The sequence below is a fragment of the Ostrinia furnacalis genome, unplaced genomic scaffold, assembly GCF_004193835.3.
Source record: "Ostrinia furnacalis isolate ACB-3 unplaced genomic scaffold, ASM419383v2 OfSCF4221, whole genome shotgun sequence".
NCBI lineage: Eukaryota > Metazoa > Arthropoda > Insecta > Lepidoptera > Crambidae > Ostrinia > Ostrinia furnacalis.
In genome coordinates this window covers 244,250-264,680 of record NW_021134460.1, presented here as the reverse complement: position 1 = coordinate 264,680, position 20,431 = coordinate 244,250, and the positions used below count along the sequence as shown (strand labels likewise).

The 20,431-nt window shown below is 40.1% G+C and overlaps 1 protein-coding gene across 2 annotated transcripts; it reads left to right on the top strand.

Annotated features, from left to right (window-relative positions):
* Positions 1-1,394: 1,394 nt before the first annotated feature.
* LOC114359042 (E3 ubiquitin-protein ligase RNF19B-like) lies at positions 1,395-20,240 on the top strand. Of its 2 annotated transcripts, XM_028313282.1 has the most exons (7): positions 1,395-1,489; positions 12,065-12,245; positions 15,490-15,604; positions 16,087-16,274; positions 17,622-17,763; positions 18,433-18,858; positions 19,986-20,081. In XM_028313282.1, exons 2-7 carry the CDS (start codon positions 12,233-12,235, stop codon positions 19,990-19,992), a joined length of 891 nt encoding a protein of 296 aa, XP_028169083.1. In that variant the 5' UTR covers positions 1,395-1,489; positions 12,065-12,232; the 3' UTR covers positions 19,993-20,081. The 2 variants fall into 2 exon arrangements, with proteins under 2 accessions (XP_028169083.1, XP_028169084.1); XM_028313283.1 differs by lacking the exons at positions 1,395-1,489; positions 12,065-12,245 and adding an exon at positions 12,333-12,397 and having other exon boundaries at positions 19,986-20,240.
* The last annotated feature ends 191 nt before the right edge of the window (positions 20,241-20,431 follow it).

Genomic DNA, 20,431 nt, shown 5'->3' with positions numbered 1-20,431 from the left:
TTGGTTACTTGATATTCTGTTAATCCAACCAAGTGTAAAAGCAATATCTAGCGTCCAGTAATCAATTAAGAACAATGAAAGTTTTAGTTTTACTTTTGATGGAACTAATCGATCAATAAACGAGACGATGACACGGTTTATTTAATTCGAACTCTTGACCTGTAAATGCTTTGGACGCTTATTAACCGTTAATGAATATCGAATTAATTAAAAACTCCATTGTCATGATAATATTCGGAGATAAAATATCAATTTACAATTAATTTACTTACCACATTGCGGTTAATACGGTTACTGTTACGGTGAAATTAAAATTCAATTGTTTAAAACTGCGCTAATAATTGGTATTGTATGTTTTGATAACAGTCGTTTACGACATTTATTACTTTTCGTTTTCCAATTATTTTACATCACAAATACTTGCGACGTTTATCTTTTCAGCAGTACCTAATCTTCTTGTTACATATGATAATGTTATGTTTGATGATGTACTTAATTGATTCACTATTATTATTAAATGAAATGTGTAATTTGCGAACTACTTAATTAGATCATATTATTATTATTATTGTGAGTAATCATTGGTATTTAGTATAATTACATTATTTTCAAGGCACATAGACATCCCCTAGAAATTACCCATGCATGAGTTTGGAATTTTGGATACATTTAGATTCCTCCAAAATACTTTGGACTTAATGTATGGTAGTTATTAATTTAAAACAGTAGACAGCGTAAAAACTACCGATTGCTAACGTCACCTCCTATTTTTACTTGCCTTAAATTGGGGGCGGACTGATTACGCGCTATTGACTGGGTCAAGTGCAAGGCACGCAACTGTATCGAATCAGCTTGGAGACAACTGAAAAACTCCTCAGAGGCATAAGCATAATAATTATTACTATGCTATTTACCCTACATTAGCTAAGTGCCTTATAAATTCCGAACTGTCCAATAGGAGCAATCAATCAATCTCTTTCAGGAATGTGTATGTTAATTCCTAAAGCTCATGTTTAATAACATTAAACCACTCTTTTCATGAATATTCGACAAGCAGCCATTGGCCGTGAAAAATATGTCGAAACATTTTTTATTTTATTTCAAAGCTTGCCATATTTGCGGACATGAATTTGCTCATAATAACGAACAACTTTTACTATGGTATGATTAACTTGTTCGAAAAAAAGACTAAATATTCGCTCTAGGTTATTTATTAATGGAAAGATAAAACCTGTTGGTTTAATTGTGCTGCAAGTTACTAGTACTGATATGGGAACATTCGGTCGTTTATGACCAGGATGTAAATCAAGTCTGCATTGGTGCAATTCGTTCACGTTGTTTTTGTTTTCCATCTACGAGCTCCATTCCACATGTGTTGTTGTTTGTTGCAGTGCTAGACCAGGGCGACTCGCGGCCGTCCAAGTCGAGCGCGGAGCAACAGCAGAGCAAACAGCAGACTACCGTCGAGTTCATAGCGGAAGACGAGGAGGTTCGTACTAACTGCCACACTTCATACTGATGACTGCGCTACGTGACGCGAACTGCGATCCTGCATGTGTTAGCTAGGGAAAGCGAAAGCATGTAGGCAGGACCTGAACCTTATCGCAAATATACGTGGTCTTATCCACTTTAGGTTTATTACATCTTAATGAATTTGCCTGTTTTTGCTACAGTGCAGCAGGGTCTCTACCAACCACTGCTATAGGTACTGAATTTCGAACTACAATCCAGTTAGTTTCCAACGGAACTACTCAAACGAGTTTTTGTTTTGCAGAGCTATCTTGGATATACAGGAGTTGAAATCAGAAATTCCTTTCTGAGGTAGTACTAAATATGGGGGAGGTGTCCTCCATACACCATAAGAACTCGGTGTAGACTTGATATCACCAAATATAGTCACGTCCCAAACTTATAATGACCTTCCAATGGGGATCTCACGAATTTCTCTTGCCAAGATAATACATCAAAAAGGATAACGAATCGATTCCGACCAGGGTTTCGATAATCGTGTTCATGTGACCTTGGTACAGCGCCGCGAAGTCTTGACAAACAAATATCATTGTGTAAGCGGCTCTACAAGGCTGCCTTGGCGAACGCTGGCTGGTCACGTCGCGGATGCCTTAATCCGCATGCCTCGGGCGCGCCACTAAAGAAGAAAAAAAACACTTTCTATCACAGAAGTAGATGCTAGTCGCATGCAAATTATAGTGTATCTATTGCGATAGTTACGAAACTGCTAATAAAACAAAGGTTTTACTCGTAACTTGGTAACAGCTACAAGTGCCTTTACGACGTTCTGGTGTAATATTGCCTTTAATTAAGGGAAATTATTGTATTATTATGCGTGTCACATCGTAACGTAAATCTGTCCGTTATATTGCGGCGATAAGTATACATAAGCTATGTAAACGGAATTTATACGAACTTTCTGTCATAATAACTTATGGATTTATGAAACGTCGTTTTGTATTTGTAAATTTAAATTTAAATTTAAAATTAAAAGTAAGATTGTATTTTTGTTTAATAAGATTCCTTTGCCAGCTTCTTTGTTTCCAGAAAGTCGCGGTAGTAAACTTTAGCTGCGTCATTATTTGGCATTAAGTTAAAAGTTACACAATTTGGAGAACCGATTGCCTAAATGTGACGCTCACTTTTATGCTCACATAATGAGCACACTCGAAAGCTTTGATGTAAAATTTATCATGTTATTATTACACGAACACACACATACGTTATAGTTCGAGTACAGCTCGAACTTTGGAGTTAACAACGATAAAATTGTTCCCTGGGTAGAGTAGCAACAAGTAAGAGAATGTAGATAACGATAGTCACCTCGACTTTGTAGAACTAGATTTTTCTTTTTAGAATACCTGCTTGTAAAAGGTTGGCCATTAATGTTTTAAAAAAAGTCAAAGTAACCATAGTTTATTGTAATAATGTATAGGCAAAACAAAGATAGTGGCGTTAGCTCACGAGTGTCGTGAGATATGCAGGTGTACGTGCAGTGCACGTGCCCGATCCGTAGGTGTATAACACTCAACACGGTTTTCCTTATTGCGGTGCCTCGTTGGTAAACGTATGGCCAGATATTTGATATTAACTAGCGTCAAACAACTCCATCCACTTGACAGTGTTGAGAAACCGACTTATTTGAACTTATTAGCGGAGTGTGATCTCATCTACGCAAGTTTGAGATCCACCATGATATTGTTTCGTCATTGAAAAACGTTATGGGATTGTTTCTTTATTCTGCATAAGGTATGCTATGGGATGTATTTTAGGAGGCAATCTTTATCGTACCAGAAAAAAAATACACCAAGTTAAACAACGATGCACTTTTTGTGGTTGTATAGCGCTATCGCGAACAAAAATATCGTCAGATATCTATCGATATCTCCAACCCGCCTGCCAAGCGTGGAGATTATGGCAAAACCCTCCACTTTAGTGGAGGAGGCTCATAGTCCAGCAGTGGACTGTAAAGGGCTGTTGATGATGATGATGATCTATCGATTGTATAAATTGGAGGATTGTATAAGCTTGCTCTCGTAGTCAGTTTCATAACTAAAAATGACTGGCAAAATTCAGATCAAACAGTAAAAAACCCTGATAAACGTAGATAAAAATATAGACATATCTGGGATTCATTGTGCATTACTTTTATTGAACCACTTTATTGCAAATTGGTGTTATTAGTCCTTTAGCAATCGGACCACATTAGCTCCCATATCTTATCTCAGTGAGTCCACAAAACAGATCATACAGATAATACGAGTACCAGAGCTGTACATAGTTTTCAGTGGACTGGATTGGAAAACTAATATTCGTATTAATAAGCTAAGCGTGAACTACAAGGTTATTGATTAGATAAATAGGTTCAACTGTGACGTAAACCAATCCTACACCTATCACTGTGACTATGAGCTTCGATTTGTGGAATTTTTTTATTTCTCAAATAAAACTAGTAATTTCTGTTGCTGTTCAACTGTTATTTTCTAGTTATTTGCTATCTGTAAACCAAATAATCAACCGACGTAGAAAACCTCTCTTAATTAATGATGCATTAATATGACATTAAACTCGATAGTGCATACACATCAATGCACATCAAATGGAACACTGTGACATCTTATCTCGTTGTAATAACTGCGATTTTGCAACAAACATATTATAATCTGATGTGCTGGACTGTAACCACCACATAATATGTTATTGATGAAAACCGCACCGCTCTGTATTGCGTCAATAATAATTTTACCTGTTTCGTTTCAATGATTTTATTTTTAAAATACTCGTATAATTCCACAAACAATATAAATTACTTTATACATATTTCGTAATTTCATAAACAATATAAATTTATATGTGGTGGTATAAAGCTAACAGATAAAATCACTAAAAGTAATTACTTTTAGTGATTTTATCTGTTAGCTTTTTTGTTTGCTGGCCTAAATAAGTACTAGGTAAAACCTAATATTATGTTGTTTTTCTTATTGCCTATTTTTAGAAAAGGCTGACTACGTAACTTCTCTAACCAGTGTTTTATGTAAGGAAAACAAAAAGTAGGTACCTAAGCTTAGTCCTCATTAAAGTGGGAACTACAGTTTTATGTAATTGTTAATCATAGGTAAATGTTCTTATTCTGCATAAGTACCTATAAAGTTCATGATCATATATGACGCCATTAAAATGATCGGGTTTCCCATGAGCATCATACATTACTTGCGAGTTATGGTTATGTCGTCAACCTTATTTTGGTTAATTTTAAACGCATACGTGTTGCTTACCTCTACCAGTACTCGAATGATGCAGTTTGTTATTAATTTGCCATATAGTCGCGCTACATTGTTAGGGACAGCGACAGTACGTTAGACTATAGATTTTTGATCCAAAATAGCATCTATTTCAACTGAATAAGATGCCACAATAATTACCTTGACATGCCGTGGTCTCTACAAATCACAGTGACACAGATAGAGCTCGTACGCTCGATATCTCAGACCTGCCTAATTGCCTGTTCTGTTGTTCGGCCATGCTCTATGTCGGATATCCTGTTAAATAATTACAGGCTTAGCCGCTCCTCAGCTGTTTGTCCATACTTTTGAATTAAATTAATATCATCCAAGTATACATAAATATCATAAATGATATGCGAAAGTTACTCTATCGTTCTGTTATCAATATGTCTAAACCTCTGAATAAAATTAAATGTAATGATTTTATAGGCAATCCAAAAATTATCTAGTTGCATAAATTCAAAGGAGAGTTCGTCGTCTTCCAGTTAGAGATAAAGGCGATATGTGCGAAACAGACTTTCGGTGACAGATCTAATCTCACGCGAGAATAGTCGCGTGCTGAAGCTTGTATTAACCCCCTTACTAATAAAACTTATACGCTCGTTGAACAGTGTTTTAAAGTGACGTTTAGTATGGAAATGAAAAACTTTTTATTAGTAAGGGGGCAAGTCTCCAACAGCCGTATAAATAAAATCTAATAACAGAAATAATGATTCTGTTGTGATTAAATGAAAATTGTATTACTTTCACGTGACCAATTTAATATTCATCAAGTCATCATCTGGTTTTTAGGGTGTTTTTCCTCCAAAAAGTCCAAAACAACTTATCAATTTATTAGTCCAGCTGTTTTTTACATAAACTGGACTGGAGTTAATATTTTTTATCACCGCTGGCACTTTGCATTTTTTTACTTTTAGACCATAATATTTAAATTATTAATGAATACTAATTACAATGCAACGGAATACATTTCAATATATTAACTTTGCTCATTTTTAATGCAGGAAAAGACCACTGAAGAGAGTTGTCCGTGTGTGGACACGACATGATTTTGCGATGTGGTCCAGAAAGTTGATACGTTACATGTCGCCCATTCTGTTCTACTCTAGAACCTGTTTCATAAGTTAGTTGTTTGAGGTGACTTGTAATTTGTTCCTCGACTCTGGCTTATACTTGGTAACACTTAGCTACTAGGTATTCTAGCATTCTGGGGCGTAGTTATGAATTCTGGAGCTTTGCAAGACTTTGAAAGTGTCATTATCATCAAAATGCATGGCGAGGTAAATGTCAAATGAGTTATCAATTACAAATGTATTTATTTTAGGAATTTAATGTTATTTATGATAAAGTTATGTATCGTACGAATGTCTCAAAATAACAAGCACACCAATTATTGTCTAGAAACTTCGAACACGCGTGGAATTTTCCTTCTTATTATAGAAAAAACTTCACCCTGGAATTCAGGCTTGAATAATAGAGTTCTTATTGGAATGGATGCGATATTATCAATATTGTTTTAGAATTTCTTTGTCTGATTCTTCGTATAGCAAATTAAAACGATACAGAGTTGGCGGCTGATGTTTATTAGAGTGGTTTTCATATTTCATTTAGTAAAAGATATCATAAACAACAATCTATCCATAAAACATCTTAAATATCAATGAATATTATTCTGATATACGTATAATTGAATGAAATAATAACATCTTGTCAAAACGATATGCAAGGACAAGTGGTCTACGCACTTTTTCCTTATACGGCACTGCGGAAAAGCTCCTGCCCGTTGAATGGATTTTAAATCATATTTACAATAGCCTTCGAATTGTTGGAATTCGCGATATACTCTACTGTCAACAAATAAGTAAAAACAAGTATATGTATTGAAAATACTTTTATGTATTCATAATACATAATATGTAGATAGAGTCGTGCTTAACAACACATTTTATTAATCTATTTCTCGGAGGATAAAAATGTTCTAAAAAGGGTAATGAAATTTTTACAAAGTACATACTTGCAAAAAATTTTTATTACTAGTCCATGGTACAAGCGGAGAAGAAACCAGCCCCCGGTCGAGTGGCTTGCTTACCTTTAACGCGTATGTCGTAACTAGCAGACAAAACTGCCTTTCTCTTGCTGCACTGTGTAGCACATGCACTGAGATTAAGTGGTTTAAAACTATAAATATTGCTGATCCTAGAACAAATGATAAAGATGTTATCAACATAGGTATTCGACAGTTAGAGATAACTTTTTAATTAAGTGTTAGTCCCGAACGTGGTTACGCATTATTATGTTATAGGTTACTAGCGGCCGCCCGCGACTTCGTACGCGTGGATCCCGTTTTACCCCCTTAGGGGCCCGTTCCCGTGGGAGTTTCGTTAATTCCTTTCTTAGTGCACCTCTACGGTACCTAAGCTACGTCACTTCCAAATTTCAAGTGCCTACGTTTAGCCGTTTAGGCTGTGCGTTGATATGTCAGTCAGTCAGTTTCTCCTTTTATACATATATTTAAAAGATTATACCTTCCTCTTGCGTCATTAGTTAGGTAAACCTCCTAGAAAATTCCCTACTGTAGAGTTTGAGGTAAACCTAGTCAACAAGCAGGGGGTTGGTGATATGAAGTAATATCTAGTTATAACCTTTAAGTACTTCCCAGTATTGAGCTTGTTCCAACAATTGAATATTTGATACGTATCAGAGTACCTTATCTTACCATCGAATCGAAGCGAAGACACAGAATACCTAATAGTTTTTAGAAGTAGGGTTGCCATAAGTCATAAGTTTTGAGTTTTCTTTACTTTTCATGGTAGAGCGCTCGGATATGGTTCTCAAAATAGTGTCTTAATGAAACTTTCCTAATAAAAATTGAGTTTTTTCAATTTTTCGTCTGGTAACGGCAGTTTCATTGATGACAACCCTAGTCGGTTGTCTGACTGTGTCTAATGCACTCGGTCAGTCCTCTGGCCAGCCAGCTCCCGCTTTTAGCGTTCTTAGAAATGCAATGCGATATGGTCGGAAATTCGTAATACTCGTACATTACGAACTCTGATTTTTCCTTAAAGGACAATGAGTTAACCTTGTGAGTACTGTAATTGACTCATTAAGCAAGCGAAGTTTTTGAAAGTAAGGGATACAATTTCCGTGGGCAATAAGGTTGATTGTGTTATGTTTCAGGAGAATGTGTTCACGGATATCCCCGAATGTTTAAAGCTACAGCGATGCATGTTTTATAATTTTAAAGTGAGCTAAGGCAGCGTGCAAAGGAAGCGTAATTTTGAAGCATTAGAATTCCAATTCGATTTATACGATTTTGTTAGATTTGTGGCTCGCACATATTTGGTGTAAGAATCATTATTTTCAATAAAGGATACAAGTGAAATCGGTGTTATTAGCCGGTTTTCGTTATTCTCCAAAGGTTATCGTCAGTTTTTTGATTTCATCGATCAAGTAAAAGAAAAATCATCAAGAATGGTTTTTCGAAGTTGGTTAAAAATAGACGTGACGAAAGATATTAATGTAACGCGAGATTATTTTAATACACTGATAAGATAATTATTTGAATTTTGAATGGACACGAATACATCCAAATGTGGTCGTGAGATAAACCGCAACAGTAACTGAATAGAGGCAATGCGTGTAACATTAAGTAGAACATGCTTGGCACAGACAGACAACTAATTTGGTCAGCTGCACAACAGTTATAGTCACCGTATATGACTCATCATGACATAACTATGCTATACTCATTACATTATGTTATGTTCACCCTTCGAATAATTTAACGATGAAGTATCACCGTCTATCTATCTAACCACCTGAAAGTAATTCTGGAGCAAAAAAAGTTGTTCTATGAGACTTCAAAATCTTAAAAAGTTGGACTCGTATAAAAATTTTATATTGTTTGCCACAAAAATAAAAAACTAACAGATGAATGTCATTATTTATGTCTAATCTACATATACCCAAGGAATAAGAATAATTAATTCAATATTTTATTTTAAATTTTAAAACTGAATATTTATTTATGAATAAAACATTCTACTCCTAAAAAAATAGATTGAAAATAAAATAATTGGGAATTTAAGGCGAATATTTTTTACCATATCATTCGAGTTACCTACCTATTATTTAGTACGGACTACGGATACTTAACAACGAAAACCTTTATTGGAAATAGGATAGCGGCGATTCCACAAACTGAGAGCCTACATAGAACCTCTGATAAGCTCTTTCTAGAAGGGCATTAGTTAGATTATACATTAGTTAGAAATTATTGTAAAACTATAACATAGCTGAGACATGATAGTAATAGTTTTCCTCTTAGAAACAAAACTAACTAAATTTATGCGTGAACATGATTCTACCAAATCGTTTCATTGGTGACTCTACATAATATGAACCTTGATAATTCGCTAGGCATTTATTTTGAAAAAGTATTTAAATGTGTATACATTGCTTTCTATTCACCCTGTATTTAGAACCTGTGGTGGGTGTATCCAATTTCGCAGAATAGTGTTTTCGGAGTCAAGCTTTGGAGTGCTAAGTCTCCAAACAAATGTTCAAAGCTATTCGCTCCGTAACTTGTTTATTGCGAAATATTTTCCATTGATCTCGTGGAAAATGTTTTTCTCTTTAACTGACGTACTTCGGGGAAAGTTCTATTATTACGTTTTCTCGGATTCCCGGAAAAATGTCTCAAAAGAAATTGTTTTTCATTTCTTGGTATTATTTATATTCCCTTTCAAGGCTCTGGTATGAAAAGAGTAGCTAGCTAGTTATGTACCTAGTTGATGTGTAGTATGTTGGAATTGGGAGTGAAACTCCGTAAGCGGTGTTTTACGTAATACAGATACACGCAAAAAGCTTTTGAGGTGATGCAAATAATGTCAGACGCACGCACGGCACATAACCGTCATTGCAGACGTCGATACAACACTTTTGCATTCAAATGATCAATAAAATTATACCTACCGCGCAGTTACCTCTTAATAGTTAATGGGTAACAAGCCGATTGCATTCATAAATCGATATCTTAATACTGTATTACGCGAATTACACAGTTAATTTTTACTGTTTCAAATGTAGCGTGTCGTCATTTTAAGCAAATATGTGGGTAACTATGCCGTTATGGTTCGTTTACCTTTTATTTGGAAAAGGGTAAACTATGTAGTGTCGGGTATCTAAAAAGCAGCACGGCAATGCTCGTGTGATTGAAGTAGGTATGAGTAGTAACAGTAAAACTGGCGTCACACGGTATGTCGGGTTCATCGGCCATTATCTACCTTCTTGTAGTCATCATCACATACAATCTAATAATCACACTGTACGAGGTTGTGTCCAATTAAAATACACGTCAAATCATACAAAACCAGGGTAGGACAGCCAGGTTACGAATAAATAAAGCAGACCAAAGTTATTGAATTGAGAAAACTACATCCACAGGACAATGGGCGATGTACATGATTTCATAATGTTTGTTTTCTAAATTAATGCGACTGGGAATCGGCGCTTTGGCATATCACCACACCATCAAGCTGTCAAAATAAATCATCTCATAAATACATCCGTAGCGTAGTTCTGAATAAACGTATGGACAGTCAAGAGCAAAAGTGTTTCCAACAATTTTGAAGCAATTACCAATAAATTAAACAGAATGTATATTTCCAACTCTGCCATAGCAACGACTCTGCATAAACTTTTTAAGCGTCACTACCCAGAAGAGCTTTTTTCTAGCAAGTGCTTTGACCGTTCGGAATCGAGTTTCTGTTCTAAAAAATGATTGTTTACTGACATGAGTTCATTACACTCACCTGTAGAATCGTGTCGTTGGTTTGTAATATTTTATTCAGCAGTCATTTACGTCTGGCCAAGTTATTAATTAACTTTATGTAGAATATTGAATAAAAGGTCTGGTTAAAATGTCAGATACAATCCGCTTGTAGATAGGTGTTAGCCTACATTTTTGTTTTACCCATTACAACTAAGGACATTGCATGCAACAGAGTTTAGCTTGGTGTAGCATCGACGCTATTGTCGGTACGGAATTAAGGACCTATTGACACTTGCATCAAGGTGTCGAAAACGGGTGAACATTAATTAGTTGCAATTACAACAATCCTTTGACGATAGTTAGAGCGTATCGGTAACAATTGATTCGATCCAATTGGTCGAGAGGCCGTGCGTTACGTTTGGTGGCTCTGCATGTGGCATGCATGCACATTTTCACTCATATGCCGATTCATAAACCAATCTCAGATTTGTTTTCTGTTGTATGAACAGTTAAAAGTATCAACAATTGGTTTCGATAAATAAAATGACAGTGAGATAACGAGCGATATTAATAAAGAGGCCTGCAGTTACAATATGACACGATTATTGGGGAACCTAATCGTTGCTTTATTTTCATTACATTTTCTTTACATCTGTTTGTGTGTATACCATCTATCGACTGCTCTGACGCTAGTCCAAGTGTCCAGTATACTTTCATCTTGCTAGAAGTACTGTATTGTAAACTCGTAATGACTAGGCGATTTACTTACTCGATTAATAAATTCTCAAAGACTGAGATCACATTATAGGTATGAGCTGCCAGACCGCTGTTGCGCTGCGGCTAGCACGAAAACAAAACGCTATTAGTTTTTAAACATATTAATGGGCTCTGATTGCTTACATAATTAAAACGACGATTGTTATTATAGCGTGATGAGAATTAATTCGGAGGCTTAAATAAACTTTTAACATGCAAAATATCCTGATACATGCTTAGGCTCAGTTAATTATTATTAGGTCATCTTGCGTAATGTGCATTTTATGCTATCGTTAGCGGCAACATTAATAGTGCATTGTTTCGGAACGTTACTTTGAAAACTGCATCTACTGCAATGTATTTTTATTTCAAAAAAGTATCTACACGGAATATACTGGTAGTGTTGCCAAAAGAAAGTCCTATTTTCTGAAAATGCGTTCGTGTTTTAAAATATTACATGGCCATGCGGGCTGCCCTGCCAAGTGGTTAAACCATTTAATGGAAAATAAAGTAAAAATAACAAAGTAAACTATCAATAATACAGACGTAATTAACGAAAACAACGTTTAAGGAGGCTCAGTAATAAGGCGATCTAATGGGGCGTAGGCGTAACGTTATTTGTCTAACTTTGGAAATCTTTATTTATTCAGTATTGAACAATTAATATGATAAACGTGTAAGGTTTATAATTTTACTCATATAGGATCCATCTTTTCTCACGTTCTGTGTCTCCTTCTTACAGAGCGAAGGGCTCGAGTGTCCATTATGCCTGACGGCGGTGACGTCCGCCAGCGTGGTGCGGCTGGCTGGCTGCTTCCACCGCTGCTGCGAGTCCTGCCTGCGCCAGTACCTCGCCATAGAGATCTTCGAGGCGCGGGTACCTGTCAACTGCCCCGTCTGCCACGAAAGCATGCACCCATCAGGTTAGTGCCAACTCTATAGAGACCTATGGTATTATATTGTTTCTTCAATTGCTGCTGTGAGTTCTCACTGCGCCAGTACATCGCCATAGAGATCTTCGAGGCGCAGGTACCTGTCAACTGCCCCGTCTGCCACGAAAGCATGCACCCATCAGGTCAGTGTATAGTCGTCTTTTCCACCGCTATGCGAATTCAGTCTGCGCCTGTATCTCATCATCCATGGATATCTTCGAAGCCTGTCATCGGCCACCACCCATCAGTTCTGTAGTCTGTACGCCCTTTGGTCGCGGTTGCCATGCTTCTATGGCGGCTTCAGGTTATGACGGTCCAATACTAAGACACCTCTACCACAAAAGAAATATAACATCCTTAGTAAATAATAATTACATGTGATCTATAAATAGACGAATCGAAAGAAAAGTGATTCAAGGATAACATCAAGGTTTTTCCTTACCAAATCAAACAAAATAAATCCCGAAATAGTTTAACTTAAGGATGCCGAAATAAAAAGCTGTCTTAGCTGTACGTACTTGGAAAACTTCTGTTTAATTAATCTTTAGAAGATGAACTCGAAATTAAGCAACTTAAATTATTAAAATCTCTCAAATTGCAAAACCCTGAGTCATATCCGTAAATAAATGCTGATATTTCACCGCAGTAATGTGATTTGTAACAACTTTATTGAAGCTGTGATTGCTTTAATGGCCTGACTCAGGCGCACGTTCACCATGAATCGACTTTTCACAGAAGTCTTATCTCAGCGTAAAATAATATTAATGCTGATTATAAAATTTATATGTAGCTGCAAAAAAAATACTGGGCCTAATCGATTGCATTGTTACTGGTGATGCGTTTACGTGTTATTGCTGCCCTTCATACGGTCAGAGTCATGGTCAGAAAATAATTCATTTCTAATAAGTAATTTCTTTATGGAAATCCTTGGGGGAGGCAGCGTGGACGTCATTTGGCTGAAACGAACGAACGAACAAAGTAATTTCGATCATATCTTTAAAGAGACATTTTATCATTTAATTTTGAACCCAATTTGAAGTATTGGCTTTTACATTATCTTGCCTAGATGCGAGAGTCACGACTGGTTAGTAAATAAACCGTAATTGTCAATTATCCAGCTCTTCCTTTTGGGGTTTATATTATATGTAATTGTATGAATGTTCCACGTGTATATCATAAACAGGAAACAGGATATTAGTATACGAAATACCTAATATACTATTACTTGTAATAAAAATTGCATTCACATAGATTACAGCTCAGTTTATATTTTAGTAATAACTTTACAGCGTTAGTAGCGTTTACTACTAAACCAGTTATTTGCAGGTGTTTTTAAAATTCGGTCTTTTAATTTATGTCAATGTTTATTATAAGTAGTTGGTGAAGCTCTGCGTCTTGAATATAATCTAGATACAAATGAAGATATACTAAGCATCTTGACTGAAAGTTAACCAGATAGGTTCCTACAAAATTAATTCTGCCAGCGGCGTCCAATTAATCCAAATTGTGTTTAGGAATTTGGGTTGATCGGATAATGGTTTTTTAATTTTATTTTACAAACTTACAATTGCATGGTCATTATGATTAAAAAAGCGTGTTAAAATTAATTAAACGGATACACATTAAATAATACTTTAAATTAGGAAACTTCGCCAAATACAAAAGCAAGTGGGTTTCACTTTTATTAATGTAAAAAATACAAATTAAATCTATCACATAGTTAATTATGAAAATAAAATTGATATTTCAAATGTTACATTGAGATTTTGAATGTTTTTAAGAAACACAATTGTGTTTTTATTTTTGTAGATAGGTACCTACTTAGTTTGTAAAATTACTGAAAGGTCTAGGCTGTCTCAAATGTCACATTTGTAGCTTAACATTTGCCTCGTTTTCCTCAATAGTTTGACGCGCACGTGTTGGAACGACCGGCGTTATTTCAGAGTATTGGTCGAACTATATTCGAGTCTTATTTTAGCCTAAGCTAATGTATGATATTTGTTATAATGTGTTGATCCGATTACACGAGTGCTCCTTTAAATTTAGTAGCATAACTTTTCATGTTTTTATTTCGCCTAAGTTCAAAATGGCACGTTACTTTAACTGCTTATTTATTTTATTATTGCCCCTTGAAAACATGTAAATGTAAGATGTTCTGAAGTATTTAATTAGTTTATGATATTAATTTATTTTATTAATGATCCTAGATACGCCAATAATTTTATTGTTAAAAAATAAGCGCTGTATTTTACCTACCAGGAAGTTATCTGGATCTGGACTCTATTTAGAAAAGAATAGCGTAAAATATCTCGCAATAAAAGTTTTAACATTTTCCCTAAGTTAGTTCAAGTTTTCTGAAATAGGCAGCCCGATTTAGATAAGTACGCTATTAGTTTCCGAGCATAAAAAGAACATTTTCTAACTTCGGTCTTTTTAATCCAGACAGATCGATAATACAGCCAGACGGAACCTCTGGAAATAGTTCTATTACTCATACATAATGTATATTTTATAACTAGTCGCGACAAGCTTTCGTGATGTAAGTAATATGTTAGAACTTAGGTATGATTCATGGTTCTTACTTGAAAGATATAAATGGTGGACATCCTAAATATCCATATCAGTAAAACTTTTTCCGATAAAAAGGTATCACATTGAATAAACCTAATCACCATCGTCACTAATTGTCGCAATCATTGTCATTTGCTATTGGCGTTTATTTTTGGTCCTTTTATCTGTTGCCGACTGTTTTTAATTATCATGGGGCAACCCCACTATCATTCACACATTGTTCCAAACCCTAATGATGATGTTGAAGCAAAACGCTATGTAATACCTTAATTTGCATACCCTTTGTAATTTTTATTATGTTTTTTTGCTAAAAAGCTACAAAACTTCCTAATCAAAATTTGATGTGTTCGCAAATTCCTTCTGTGGACTTTAGGCTGTCTGACCGCTTTGATAGAAGCGCATGTCACCTCAGTGCTTCCAAGCAACACTAAATAAAACAAAAAGTAAACAGGATACAGGGTGCCCTTGTTGATAAGGAATATCACAAGAAATCCTGTTAATATTATAAATCTGTAAGTTTTTGAGGATGAATGGTTGTGTTTTTGTCACTCTTTCACGCAAAAACTGTCACTAGATCAGTTGTACCATTTTAATTTCACGCAGGCGAAGCCACGAGCAAAAGCTAGATCAAATGTAAATTAATGTTTCCATCATTTGCTTACAGATGTACATCGAATCGTGGACAACCCTGTGCTGTACGAGAAATATGAAGAGTTCTCGGTGCGGCGCGCGCTCGCCGCCGACCCCGACACGAGGTGGTGCCCCGCGCCAGACTGTAGGTCAGTAAAGACTGATGATGATGAGGATTCAATGATTGATGATGATGAAGAGAAGTGCGATGTAGTTTTCACAGTTTTGATAATGTTCTTATGTTTCGTTTTGCCTCTGACGTTAGCTCAGTTACAGTTTACGTTTGAAGTTGATAAGAGGTGTCTGAAATGATACTACAGAAATCAAATAATTCACGCTTTCCAGTAATTATTTAAATGCATTCTAATCCAATTTTTGCCCCTTATGAAAAAATATTCCAATTGCATTTTAATAAGAGGAGAGAAACTGGTTTGTGTGTCGCTTGATCGTAAGTGACATTGACATCGCAACATCTTTTATTAATGGCGATGAACTTGTGTATTTTCGCCACAGGGCACACTGTTCCGCCAATATCACGCAGCTTTTGTACATTAAAACGTTTTCAAGTTATCAATGCTTTTAAAAGAATATCAACTGTGTTTTCAAAACTAACAAAGCGAGCCATTTCCAGTTTCGCGGTGGTGGCAACTGGGTGCGCGTCGTGCCCGAAGCTTACGTGCCTGGCACCGGGTTGTGGAGCGTCATTCTGCTACCACTGCAAGGCGGCTTGGCACCCTACACAGACCTGTGACGCGGCGCGCCGCAGCCGCCAGCCGCCGCCGCGCGCGCCGCAGCCCTCGCACACAGACCTCGACCACGGTCAGTAACAGGCTGTTCCCTGTGCTACTGCTGTCTAGGATCAACAGCTGGATCGCCTATAGAGTCAGCGTCTGCTACCACTGCAAGGCGGCCTGGCACCCCACGCAGACCTGTGACGCGGCGCGCCGCAGCCGCCAGCCGCCGCCGCGCGCGCCGCAGCTCTCGCACACGGACCTCGACCACGGTCAGTAACAGCTATTCGCTGTCTAGGAATCTACTACTGCTGGACCGCCAATAGAGTCAAACGTCGTTCTGCTACCACTGCACGATGACCACCTCACGCGAACCGGTTACGGCTGCGACGCCGCGCGCCCAAGGCCTCGTATACAGACCTCGACCACGGTCAGTAAAATGCTGTATTTTGCTACTGCTGTCGGTTTGCTCAGCGGTGTTGGCGTCGTCTGCTACCACTGCAAGGCGGCCTGGCACCCCACACAGACCTGTGACGCGGCGCGCCGCAGCCGCCAGCCGCCGCCGCGCGCGCCGCAGCCCTCGCACACAGACCTCGACCACGGTTAGTAACAGCTATTCGCTGTCTAGAATCTACAGCTGGATGGACCACCAACAGAGTCAGCGTCTTCTGCTACCACTACAAGGCGGCCTGGCACCCTACGCAGACGTTAGACGCCGCGCGTCGCAGCCCGCTGCAAGATGGCCACCTTACGCGAACCGGTTAAGGCTGCGACGCCGCGCGCCCAAGGCCTCGTACACAGACCTGGACCACGGTCAGTAAAATGCTGTACTTTGCTACTGCTGTCGGTTTGCTCAGCGGTGTCGGCGTCGTCTGCTACCACTGCAAGGCGGCCTGGCACCCCACGCAGACCTGTGACGCGGCGCGCCGCAGCCCTCGTACACAGACCTCGACCACGGTCAGTACCAGGCTGTTCCCTGTGCTACTGCTGTCTAGGATCAACAGCTGGATAGCCTATAGAGTCAGCGTCATTCTGCTACCACTGCATTTTTTTTTATCGATTTTGTTTCCAGTACCAGAGCCACACAGAGCCTATTGTAGGTAGGATCCACGGCTTGACCGCCAATAAATACCCAACCAGCGACGGCCTACAACAGAGACAAATCGTTAGAGAAAATACTTTTTTCAAAGTATTTTAGAGTCCAAGGAACGGCTCACTCGCCGTTAGTCCGATCTATTTCAACCCGTAATGTTTTCTCTGCTTCTTCTCTATGGTGGCTAAAGGCGATAAAGAAGAGAGAAGAAGTCGTTTGTTAGTTAGTTAGTTGTAAATTAGAGAGGGTGTGCTCGTGCAATCGAAATTAAATGATATGATGAAGATTTAGTGTTTAAGTTTTTAGATTAGCTGTCTTATGTATGTACTTGTTGTGTCGCAGGCGAAGTGAAGCCGTGCCCGCGCTGCTCGGTGCTGATCGTGAAGGTGGAGGACGGCTCGTGCAACCACATGGTGTGCTGCGTGTGCGGCGCCGAGTTCTGCTGGCTCTGCATGAAGGAGGTCTCCGACCTGCACTACCTTAGGTGAGCAACATGACGAACTAATGATTTTTAGAAATCTAATTGTTAAGGAAGCGCTGTCTAATGAAGTAGGCTAATGGATGATTTTTATATAGGTTATAAAGCTATGGGTTTAAAAAACACAGGTTACAGTTGAGCTTACTTAAACAAAATTAACTTCGTAAGCAACGGTATAAATTGTTCTAAATGTATAATAAGTTCCTATATTATTTTAAACAGTGAACTCCATCCATATGATAAAAGTATGAGGTGTAAAGTGAGTTTCATTAGCGCGAGTTAATTCTGCACAGCGACATCTATCGGCAGGTTTTAGCACTTAGAAACAAAATTAAATGTGGGATATTCGCAAGAAATAAATGCGTGTTATTTACTTGAAAATCTTGCTGTATATTATTAACTTGTTATTTCCACTCGCGGGTGTGGTAAGAGGCGACTTAGGGACTACATATCAAACAGAGAACGGGCAGCAGCGCTCTCTGAAAAACATCAGTCTTTTAAACTGTGATCTCCAACCCGCCGGCCAAGCGTGGGAATTATAGCAAAACCTAGGGATGATGATGGTGATGATTTCCACTACAATCCGCCATCTTATATCACCTCCCCCTCTCGCTCACACATCTTTTCCTTACCTTCCGTTAGCGTTTCGTTTCACACAAACGCTTGGTGTTCCAGCCCGAGCGGCTGCACGTTCTGGGGCAAGAAGCCGTGGTCGCGCAAGAAGAAGCTTCTCTGGCAGCTGGGCACGCTCGCGGGCGCGCCGCTGGGCATCGCGGTCGTGGCGGGCGTGGCGCTGCCGGCGCTGCTGGTGGGGCTGCCGCTGTGGGCCGGCCGCCGCGCGCACCGCCGGCTGCGTCGTGCTCCGCCCGCCCGCCGTCGTGCTGCCGTAGCCGCTGCCGTCGCTGCTGCTGTGAGTACAGTCTCTATAAAAACTTCCATCTTAGCCCACCGCAGCATAGCATCTTTCGAGCGAAGCGTCGTTGCCTTGCAAGCGCTTGCGCAGCGTCGACGCGGCGCTATTGCTGAGCGGCGGATCGACGTAGCGCTGGCGTCGCGTTATTATAGTTTGAAGAGAGTTGATGCCGCGGCGAAGCAGCGCAGGCGCTGCTGCTGTGAGTAGAAACTCCATAAAGACCCCACATAGCGTCTATCGAGTGTCATTGTCTTGCCAGCGCTCGCGGAACCTCGTCGCTGCGAAGTCTGAGCGGCTGGCGAACGGCCGGATCTACGTAGCGCTGGCGTCGCGTTATTTAGTTTAGGCGCTGCCAAGATGACGTTCGTTACTCGCTGCTGGTGGGGCTGCCGCTGTGGGCCGGCCGCCGCGCCGCCGTGGCCGCTGCTGTCGCTGCTGCTGTGAGTACAACCTGCGTAAGATCCCACATAGCATCTATCGAGTGTCGTTGTCTTGCCAGCGCTCGCGGAACCTCGTCGCTGCGAAGTCTAAGCGGCTGCCGAACGCGTCGAACGGCCGGATCTACGTAGCGCTGGCGTCGCGTTATTTAGTTTAGGCGCTGCCGAGACGACGTTTGATACGCGCTGCTGGTGGGGCTGCGTCGTGCTCCGCCCGCCCGCCGTCGTGCTGCCGTAGCCGCTGCCGTCGCTGCTGCTGTGAGTATTAACCAGGTTACTCATCTAGTCATGTAGCTCTATATCAAGTGAGTACATAGGCACGAGCCCGCTGCTCGCGCGTGGTTCGCAGGGAGATCGCAGCGACCCGCCGACTGGCGGCATCACTGCGAGCACAAAGGCGGCTCGCAGTAGGATCCAGGAGCTCGCAGCTAGATACGCGATGATCGTGGGCGAGCCGTACTCACTTGAAGGTTGGATACGTTACATGCTACGTTACGTGCTACATGGCAGGTGAGTACCCTGCCTTAGAACCCCCACTCTAGCATCTATCGGGCTGGAAGACGTAGCGTGGGCATGCCTCCTACTAGGTGGACCGACGATCTGGTAAAGTTCACGGGAAGAGCCTGGATGAGAGCAGCGCAGGACCGTTCATTGTGGAAAACCTTTTGCGAGGCCTTTGTCCAGCAGTGGACGTCATTTGGCTGAAACGAACGAACTAGCATCTATCAAGGGTCGTTGTCTTGCAAGCGCTTGCGCAGCCTCGACGCAGCGCCAGCTTAGCGTCGCTGCGGAGCCATTGCTGAGCGGCGGATCGACGTAGCGCTGGGGTCGCGTTATTATAGTTTGAAGAGAGTTGATGCCGCGGCGAAGCAGCGCAGGCGCTGACGAGACGACGACGTTCGATACTCGCTGCTGGTGGGGCTGCCGCTGTGGGCCGGCCGCCGCGCGCACCGCCGGCTGCGTCGTGCTCCGCCCGCCCGCCGTCGTGCTGCCGTAGCCGCTGCTGTCGCCGCTGCTGTGAGTACAATCTTTATCTCCCCACACTAGCATCTGCATAGGAGTTTCCTTGCGTGATCGAATCAGTAGTGAGGAGATCCGCAGGGGAACCAAGGTGACCGACAGATCGCAGAATTGCTAAAATCAAGTGGCAGTGGGCGGGGCACATAGCTCGTAGAGACGATGGCCGTTGGGGCAGAAAAGTTCTCGAGTGGCGACCACGGGCTGGAGGACGTAGCGTGGGCAGGCCTCCTACTAGGTGGACCGACGATCTGGTAAAGTTCACGGGAAGAGCCTGGATGAGAGCAGCGCAGGACCGTTCATTGTG

Excerpts from the sequence above, each read along its gene's own strand:
- LOC114359042 (XM_028313283.1), top strand. Across the intron at positions 15,605-16,086 it reads TGCCCCGCGCCAGACTGTAG|TTTCGCGGTGGTGGCAACTG; the intron begins GTCAGTAAAGAC and ends AGCCATTTCCAG. Across the intron at positions 17,764-18,432 it reads TCCGACCTGCACTACCTTAG|CCCGAGCGGCTGCACGTTCT; the intron begins GTGAGCAACATG and ends TTGGTGTTCCAG.